The 10,201-nt window shown below is 40.5% G+C and overlaps 1 protein-coding gene across 2 annotated transcripts; it reads left to right on the top strand.

Moving 5' to 3' along the window:
* Nucleotides 1–545: 545 nt before the first annotated feature.
* Nucleotides 546–8,595, top strand: cdk4 (cyclin dependent kinase 4). 2 transcript variants are annotated; one of them, XM_040204198.2, is made up of 9 exons: nucleotides 622–1,000; nucleotides 3,063–3,297; nucleotides 3,387–3,522; nucleotides 3,675–3,842; nucleotides 4,138–4,247; nucleotides 6,472–6,522; nucleotides 6,611–6,746; nucleotides 7,665–7,782; nucleotides 8,057–8,595. In XM_040204198.2, exons 2-8 carry the CDS (start codon nucleotides 3,080–3,082, stop codon nucleotides 7,752–7,754), a joined length of 909 nt encoding a protein of 302 aa, XP_040060132.1. In that variant the 5' UTR covers nucleotides 622–1,000; nucleotides 3,063–3,079; the 3' UTR covers nucleotides 7,755–7,782; nucleotides 8,057–8,595. The 2 variants fall into 2 exon arrangements, with proteins under 2 accessions (XP_040060131.1, XP_040060132.1); XM_040204197.2 differs by having other exon boundaries at nucleotides 546–1,000; nucleotides 7,665–8,595.
* Nucleotides 8,596–10,201: the final 1,606 nt, after the last annotated feature.

The raw sequence follows: 10,201 nt of genomic DNA, 5'->3' as shown, positions 1-10,201 counted from the left end.
TTCACTGTATTTGTAAATAAAATATATAAATGTTAAATATTAGGCCTAAATATTGCTGGAAGTTTCTTCCTCTCTGTGCAGCAACACAAGCGCAGGAGCAAGTGGCTGGAAAAAACGGCATCCCAAATGGATTGGTTGTGTCGGATACCGGAACACTTAAAACTATGACCATCCAAAGAGGAGGTAATTAAACCACAAGTTCACAAATTCATTTTGTTCTGTGATCACATGCAAAGCGTAGTGTTTTCAAGACGGGCAGACATCGTTTGGTTTAAGCCAAAGTGCCATAAAAGAACAGAAACATAATCTGTAGCCCATTTTTACCCCTTATTACCATTTATTTTATTTTCACTTTAGTCCCACAGAATTTTTTTTCATTTGACTTAAAGTTATAGCTCTGAATACAGTTTTTACACAGCAGTATATAACAACTCCAACCATTTAGAATATTCTTAAGGGTTAATTCAAACTATTTAAATTTTGGTTAATGGAATTAACAACTACACTTTATTATACGTTTGGCACAATTCATCTATTGTTTATTACTCTATCATTTTCAGGTATGTTAATTAAACATACGTAGATGCGTATGCTAAAATAATGGGTGTGGCTAATATTGTTGGGCGATATCTTTTATATCGGAAATGGACGTTAAGTTATGTGATTGTGGTGACTTCATACGGCTCAGTAGGACTTTAAATGCTCCGAAGACTTCACTTCAGCTCCGCCTCCTCCAAGAGTTACCAGAAGCAACAGGAAGCGACCACCCCCTGAAAAAAAGTGCAGACTGGAGAAAAAAAACAAAACAGGCCAAAAACCTAATCTATTTATCGATTAGTGCACATCGGATCCATCTGCCGGAGGCGTGAACCCGCGCCGGGTCCGACCCGCGTGCTCGGGACCCGCTTCTGGAGGAGTTCTACGTGGCAGAGAGGCGCGAGCATGTCCTCCTCGCAGAGCGAAAGTTAAGCTCACCTGCTGCACGAGAGACGACCGCGAGGTAAGTGCGCTGTCCGAACGCACGCGCCTCATTCGAGTGACAGTTTGTTTAATTTGCCACAGATGTGGAAATATAAGTTGCCGACGGCGATCCGTCCCCGTTGTCTGTTACTTTTTTTTGCCGTCTTCCTCCGCCACGTCGGTGCACATGTGGGTGTGGAGGAAACAAGTCCGCGTGCCCGTGGTGGCTTCACTTTTCACTTCTTTTAATGGCAGTTTATTTAACAAAGGAGCGCTATGGAGGAGCACCACGTGTCGAGGACTCTCCGTCTGTCCTCGCCCGTTTCTGCCTCCGCCCACTGACCCCCAGTGGATAGATTAAGCAGACAAATGAATGAAGTAAAAATAGAGCGGATAATCAATAGGCCACAGGCAGCCGCTCCGTCTTCTGGGACAGGCCTCAGGGGCCCGAGACCTCGGGGGAACGAGTGTTTAAAATGAGGGGGACAAGTCATGAATAGCCAGACAAACTTCCTGTAGGACCAGAGGAGGTTTGGTATGAAGGCCACACGTAGGCCGATCAGTCATTATGACACAGTGAATTACTTTTTACGGGCTGATACTGTTGTGCTGCAAAAATATTTTTAATTAAGCCTTTGTTTTGTTGTCAGATGGAGGTGGGGTCACTACAGGGGGGAGGTCCAGGTAGTAATAACAAAACCATGCAGGCAATAGTTTAGTACAGTGACTCTCTTATTGACTGCTGCTAATAATTATGTCTGTAAATCAGTAAATGTGTCATACTTCACCAAAAATAGGGAATCATATTACTTTGCAACACTTTCATCATTGATTTGTATTAATTGATTTGTATCATTAATTTGTATTTCTTTCAGAAAAACAGGAATGCAGGCAGACTATAGTCTGCAGATACTTGGACTCATCTTTCTTTGCTTAAGAGGAGGACATGTGGTGTGTTCAACGAGCATACTGCACCACCTCTTCCTCTGGTTAACTAACGGTTCTATTGACCTCATAAATAGTTGTGGTTTGGCAGCATTGTTGCAATAGAGTAGCACTTCACACAATACCCTTATATACAATCCACCCTAAATGTACATGTTGGATTGTTAGTGTTTAGTAGAGCAGATGACAATCAGCACACCGATTACAGAAAGACTAAATCAATCTTACACATGAGCCCAAAAGGCTTATGTTGGCATTGCTACATCCAGCAGTGACTCTGCAATTATCTGTTTTCTTCTCTGTGGTCTATGCTACTATGTATTCAAAGTTGTAGTCCAAACATGAGAACAAGTGTTTGGCTTTCAATGGACATCTTTTTTTGCTGTAGTTTTCTCACTTTATTTCTTTGAAGAAGCTTGAACCAGCCAACGAATGGCTTCTTTGTTTTAAAAGTGACTGAAAGGGTTCATTGAATATTGACATTTTCTCTGATCTTTTTCACCCCAACATGAGATTTGCTCTATGCAAATCCTTGTTGCAACTCACTGTGCAGTACTACTTCATGACAATATTTGAATACAGGATTTTTGTATTGATTTGCATGATTTTATTTCTAGGCATTTAATTCCCTGGATTAGACCTATTCCTCCCAGATATTTTATCTAGAGGCTATTTTTTAGTTTTTAATACTTGGCAATAGAAAATGTTGCACATTCAGCATTAAAGCAAAAAATGGCTGAGTCCGCTACTTGACAAGTCCACCGGGTTGTTTTGCCGTACGGCTTGAACCTCTGTATACAACACTTATTCAACAGCTGCACACTCCTGCTGCACACACAAACAGAATTCCTAAAGTGGAAACACCGTCCTCGGCGAGCACGGCGTTACAATAGCTCGGTTTGTTGTTATACAACCTATTACTTGCATGAGCGCACCACATCCATATTTCCCACTGACGGCTAGCGGTCCACTACCTTATACATACCAAGCCTTCTTCTATTATACACCACTGATAAAATATGAGGCAAGTCAATTACGTCTCCAGTAGTGAGAGTTTAATGTGCTGGTTTAATAAAGCCATATGTTTTGTTGGTTTCACTTTTTATTGACTTTGTTGAAGCTGAATCTGATCTGTGTGTCATACATGTGTCCCTCAGTCCGTTTGATCCTGGCCATGGCCCACGGCGCCAGCATCCAGTACGAGCCAGTGGCAGAGATCGGGGGAGGCGCTTACGGGACAGTTTACAAGGCCCGAGATACAGAGAGCGGGAAGTTTGTGGCTCTGAAGAGTGTGCGTGTGCAGGCGGACCAAAATGGCCTCCCAGTCTCCACTGTCAGAGAGGTGGCTCTGTTGAAACGGCTGGAGCAGTTCGACCACCCAAATGTTGTCCGGTAAGCCGTCTACTCCAGTGTTTGAGTTGCCTACGATCTCCTGTGAACAACCTCTGAGAGAAGTCCCTGTCGCTTGTTGTTGTGAACAGGCTAATGGATGTATGTGCCACTCAGAGGTCGGACCAGGAGACTAAAGTCACTCTGGTGTTTGAACACGTGGACCAAGACCTGAAGACGTATCTAGAGAGAGCCCCTGCTCCCGGGTTATCCCCCGGCTGCATTAAAGTGAGAAATAACTGAAACAATATCTAAACTAATATTTATAATGAACAAAAAATGTATGGATTGACAAGTTTTTCATTCTTTGGGGTTTTGAAAGCAACTTCTGTTTTAAAGATTTGCTTCCTGTTGAAGTATTCCTGTGTGTGTTTCTGCAGGACCTCATGAGGCAGTTGCTGTGCGGCCTTGCATTCCTGCACTCTAACCGTGTGTTGCACCGAGACCTGAAACCAGAGAATATTCTGGTAACCAGCCAGGGCCAGGTGAAGCTGGCTGACTTTGGACTGGCCAGGATCTACAGCTGCCACATGGCTCTCACCCCCGTGGTAAGAACCTCCCCTGGACCACAACCCTGGTTGTTTGTGTTGTATGCACAGAGTACTGTCATTTATTTTAAGCATTTAGGAAGCATCTGACTCTTCAGCATTTCACTGAGAAATGCTGAATCATCTGCTTTTCGAGCCTCGGAAAAACTAATCCATCATAGTCATTTGTTTTTTGTCTGAGTTAAATTTCTCACTGACAGTCAGTTCCTAACATGGCATTCTGCTGCCCAACATTGACCTTGTGAATAACAGGAAAATAATATCTGCAATTGGCTTCCATGTTTGTGTCTGCCAGGTGGTGACACTGTGGTACCGTCCCCCCGAGGTTCTGCTGCAGTCCACTTACGCCACACCTGTGGACATCTGGAGCACCGGCTGCATCTTCGCAGAGATGTTCCGACGCAAGTGAGTCGGCAGGATAATATTTAAAATGATGCAGACTGGCGCTATTTCGGTTCATTACATCCTTCGGAGGCGCTCCGTGGATTTCACCGTATCTGTCGAGCCACATGTCTGCTGGATTATTATAGCTGTATAAACCCAAATAAGGAGATTTTGCCATTATTTTGTCCCATAAACAGACAAAAAGGATGACGAAGTAATTTCAAAATGAAGCTCATAGTTCTTTTGCGACACAGCGGCACACACTCGCTAAAGTAGCAATTTGCAAATTGCAATTTCACTTACATTACATTACATTACATGTCATTTAGCGGACGCTTTTATCCAAAGCGACGTACAATAAGTGCATTCAACCATAGGGTACAAACTCAGGAGAACAAGAAACAAGAAAGTGCAATTTCCTCAAATAAGCCAATTTACAATTTGCTATGGATGAGTGACGTTACAAGTACAACTTAAGTGCTACAATTTGTTAGTCTTTAGTCGAGGTAGAGTCTGAAGAGGTGTGTCTTTAGTTTGCGGCGGAAGATGTGAAGGCTCTCTGCGGTCCTGATGTCTTCAGAGAGCTCGTTCCACCATTTCGGCGCAAGGACAGCGAAGAGTCGAGACCTAGTTGAGTGTTTTGCTCTCAGTGAGGGAGGGACGAGTAGTTTTGCAGATGCAGAGCGGAGAGTGCGGGTTGGGATGTAGGATTTGACCATGTCCTGGATGTAAGCTGGACCCGATCCATTCACAGCATGGTACGTGAGCACCAATGTTTTGAACTGGATGCGGGCGGCCACCGGTAGCCAGTGAAGAGAGCGGAGGAGTGGAGTAGTGTGGGAGAATTTCGGAAGGTTAAAGACCAGTCGAGCTGCTGCATTCTGGATGAGCTGCAGAGGTTGAATGGCGGTGGCAGGGAGACCAGCCAGGAGGGAGTTGCAGTAGTCCAGGCGGGAGATGACACTTATTTGTTTTTAAGTTTAGGTTCATAGGTAAGGTAAACATTATGTCTTTAGTTAAATATTGACAGCAGTCTTATGCCGTCTTGTGTTGGAGTCAGAAAATAAAATGCTTTGAAAATGAGCATTTTGCAAACATGTTAAAGGGGGAGTTCACCCCAATATCAAAAATACACATCTTTCCTCTTACTTGAAGTGCTATTGGTCAATCCAAATTGTTTTGATGCGAGTTGCCGAGTTTTGGCGATATCAGCTTTGGAGCCTGGTTCTCTCGCATATAATGGGACTATGGGGTGTGATGACTGTAATTCCTAAACTGTATTTTTGGTATATTCATTAAATCTGACAGTATACACTTCAACCACACATGCTTCATTTCAATTCAATTCATTTTTTTTGTATAGTCCAAAATCGCAAATTACAAATTTGCCTCAGAGGACTTACTACACTTTATACAACTTCAATTGGAGTTGTGTAAAGAGACCATCGTTTAAAAGAATTGTGTCCACGTACAACTCCATGTGCTCCATACTGAGCATAATGTACGTTCCACCTTTAGACTCTTTCTATCATTGACGGTAGTAGGTACACTCATTACCTGGTGGCTTTGTGTGTCAGTCAGAGCAGGCGTGATGAGTTTGCAGAGGGTTCAGATTTTTATCTTGAAACAGATCACATAACAAGTTTATCTGTAGCTCCGGGGAAATCTGGTCTGAGGCCTCAGACGGTCAGAAGTTACGGGGGAAAAAAATTTGGGGTTCGCCTCGGTCAATTTGTAACAGCGTAGTTTTACCATACTTGCCCCTGTTCTAACCAGGCAACAGTAAATCTCCTTGGACACGTACTGCAGTTGTACTTTACATCTTGAAGTCATTAGCACCATACATGCTGACACAAACCCACTCACCCATCATTAAGTGTTAACGCTAACAGCTTTTTAAAATGCTCATCACTCTTGCATGCAACTAATCCCAGATCAGCTAACCAGTGCATTAGCACACACACACACCGTAACTCCATCTAATGGTACAAATGACACTTGCATGAAGACCGCAGTAAACTGGTTCCAGCTTCAAAGTAGTTTCCTTTAATGATGGTGATGATAAAGTCATACTATGGTGAGTAAGTTGATCTGGTTGAAATGTTGTACTAATTTAACTCTGCCACTGTTGATCTGTATCTGCATCATTTGCTTTCCTGCACAAGCTGGAGTTTCAAAGACATGTAAATAACCGAAAACAGCTGCTTCAATCTTTCAACTCTGGTGTAATCTTTCCGTCTGTTAGACCTTTGTTCTGCGGAGAATCAGAAGTGGACCAACTTGGGAAACTTTTTGAGTGAGTAAAAAATTGTTTCCACGCTGACCTGACTGCATGATTCATATCCTACCGATTGCATTGAAAACAAAAAAATGTGTCATTTCAGAGTTCTAGGCTTGCCACCAGAGGATGAGTGGCCGTCTGATGTTACGCTCTCAAGAAAACACTTCCCCACTTTCCTACCCCGCCCCATCACAGACTTCGTTCCGGAGATAAATGAGGCGGGGGCGCAATTATTGCTGGTAAGACTTTGCCCTGATTTCAAAATGATTAAATTAGGATATCCTGCTTGGTATTTGTTTTTGTTTTTTTCCAGCTGTGTAGAATTCAAACCATCACAGATCAGTAAGGTCGGATTCCTGAAGAATGATCTTTACTTATAGTCCGCAGATCTTCTACAAAAGATCTTTTCCGATGAAATTCTCTACATTAATTACTACTTACTTATCCACTATCCAACTAAGACAAGAGAGAGAAGGAGAAGGACTTTATATGTTTAAAGTAAACTTTTCAATCAATATTGCAGATTTATATAACCATAATTTACAGTGCTGGTTAACCCAGAGATAAGAGTTAAAATCCACACAATCTTAATGGATTCATATTTACTTTAACAACGCATCAAAAAAAGTAAAATAAAAGTGTGCAGTAGAAGTTTATTTCCTCATATGAACCAGAAATGTACCATTTATTGTGTTATTTATGCCACTCCATATTATAAAGAAATTTTAGTTTAAAAATGTGACTTTTAGGTAGCAATTCATTAAAATACTGTAAACAGTACAGTAACTTCCCGCACGTTCTGCTGGTTTCCTAGCAATACTTAACTTATCAGAACCCCCCTGCAAATAAAATAAAAGGTTAAAGAAGGAGGCAACAAAAGGAAAGAATGCATGACTGATTTCTTTAACATGAGTGAGAACGCTAACGGTGTATTGTCTTGTATCTTTGACTTTGAATGTATCAAACAGATATAAAATGTTCAGTAGTGATTTTAGAAGTGCCTCCGGGAGGATTAACTTTGGATGGAGCCAGTCTTGCTGTATCCAATCAGTTTGCAGAGCGTCGAGCTATTCGAGGACATTGATACTCTTTGTGTAACAGAATGGATCAAAATGTCAATCCGTTTCTTTAATGGACTGCTACTCTTTCTTTCATAGAAAATGCTGACCTTTGACCCCTTGAAACGAATATCTGCCCTGAAGGCGCTTGAACATCCATATTTCCAGGACGAGGAGACATTGACTTGAAATGATGCAGTGAAACGTGCAGCGAGAGGTAACCGTGTGTAAGCGTAGACCTGGCCTAACCAGAAAGGTTCTCAGTTTCATTCAGTGCTTTGCATTTCAACACGTCTGGTATTTCTTTTTCTTGCTCCTACATCAAAAAAGGATTAAAGCCTGAGAAATTGAATTTAAAAAAGAAGAGGCGTGAACTTTAGGGTCACTGGAATGCTTTCCAGCGTTAAAATTAAGGATGTTACCATGTTGTGTCTTCAAGGACAGTACCAGTGTTTTTGATGTTTTGATTTGTGAATCGGTCTCATCCGCAGGGACTGATGCACGGAAACGTATGTCATCTCCTCTGAAATGTTGCTCTAGTTTCTTTTTATACTGTGTTTCGACAGAAAGAGGGAAACATGTTGTTCACAGGCTGTGCAAAGCCTGACAGAAGTGACATGTCAGGGTCAACCAGCCGTTAGTGATCTTATCATATTCCTGTTTATATTTATTATACTAATGGAACAATAAGTGCCTTAGTTTTTATTTGGAAATCATGAGGAAAGGAAGGAAAAACACTTGGGACAGACATACTGGACGAAGACACTGGTATTGCCCTTAAATACTGCCATGTTTCTGTCATCAAAGGACTATGTTTTAACCGCTTACTGAAACCATCTGGAATCAACCAGCACTGCAACTACAAATGAATGGAAAAACTGTTTTAACCACATTCAACCTGTTATGTGTATTGTTAACATTGTTATTATCAATGTTGTTATTATTTTACAGATGGCAATCAATACAAAATGAATACATGTTGTTCTATGAAAAGTGAAATATTCAATAAACTATGACATACTAACAAAAAGAGAAGATAGATTCACTATAATGCTTTTGTCTTTGGACCAGATAAACGTAGTTTATTGATGCAACACATGTTGAGTTTTAGTCATAAATATACTGCAGTTCAGGATCCAAAAACAGTGGATTTGCCGTTTTTGACATCACACATCTTTCAAACTCCTCTCTCAGGGTTTCAACCTCAGGGTTCATTAAAATATGTACTTTCCAATTCCAAACCCTGATGATTCCTTACAGGTTATTCCCCTTTTTGATTTCTGAATAGGTTTATGGAAAAATACTAATGATGAATTAACTTATCCAACATAATATTTTCTTATATTATATTTTAAATATATTCTAAAATGTGTTTCCCCAGTTATTGAGAGATTTTCGTAACAGATGCATAGCTGGAGGCTTTTCATTTTTTTTAAAGGCTGTTAGTAGAAGGAATATTTAAACCTATAAATACTTTAACCGTCCTTCGCACTGACAGTTGGATAAGTAGATCAATACCACTATCCTGTTTGTACTGTAACTATGAAGCTGCCACCAGCAGCTAGTTATGCAGCTAACCATAAAGAATGGAATACTAAGTGGTATTAATCTTGCCCTCTAATTTCCCTGGCACCTCCACCAAAATTCACCATTTTGAATAAATCAGCGATTCCCAAAGTGTGGGGACGGTACTGCAGGTGCGCTGCGAGAGGTCATTTACAATAATTAAATAAAATGTTTTTAATTTTCAATTTTGAAAAGTTTGAAATTAATATAAAATTATTTATGATTTAAATTACGTGTTATTCTTTTATCGGACCTACCTACTGTTCTCCCAGCGCCAAATAAATACAAATAACAAACGCAAAGTTGGATAGTGGTCTCGCTCTTTCCTGTTGCGTTTAAGACCTAATGGTCGTAACATTAGTGGTCAACCCTAATGGTCGTAACATTAGGGTTGCAAATTTCTGTATTTGACTTAAAACGATTGATAATTGATAAGATACAAAAAACAAATCTTTTTCTCAGTTTAAGTATTATTTGAACAATTCTAGCGGCACATTATTTATGTGAAACATTAATTGATGAAGCACAAACAATTTAAACAAACAGATTAATAAAACAATGAGGATCTCGCCCGAAACGGCTGCTCTTATCCGCCTGTTGTTATTTAACATAAGGCGCCGCCAAACAAAACAATGTCAAATAGGGCGCCGTCTTGTAGTATTAAAGTAAATATATATGAGCTCCGGAGAAAATGGTATACACAACATACATTGTCGGTTAATCAATTTTTAATCGGTTAAATTCTTATGGTCATTTTAACATCCCTAGTTTATGTTTTGATCAGAGTTGTGATTAAAGGTTTCGGTGGGCCGCAAAAGATTTTCAGATTTCAAATTGTGCCGCGGCATTCTTGAGTTTGGGAACCGCTGCTCTAAATTGATATGTGTAATCAGGAATCAGGAAATATTTATTGCCATAATATGTCAGACATACAAGGAATTTGACTTGGTGCATTTACTCGAGCGTTCATTATCGTTGGTGCATAAGAGCAGACAGTACGAGTTAACAAATAAAGGAATAAAAGTTAAAGTAAAAAATATTTAGAAATTAAAAATAAAGTGAACCAGCGA

Source organism: Gasterosteus aculeatus, chromosome 17 (genome assembly GCF_964276395.1).
Source record: "Gasterosteus aculeatus chromosome 17, fGasAcu3.hap1.1, whole genome shotgun sequence".
In the NCBI taxonomy this organism is placed as follows: domain Eukaryota; kingdom Metazoa; phylum Chordata; class Actinopteri; order Perciformes; family Gasterosteidae; genus Gasterosteus; species Gasterosteus aculeatus.
The sequence above is the reverse complement of the archived record's forward strand: the minus strand, read 5'-3'. Positions and strand labels throughout refer to the sequence as shown.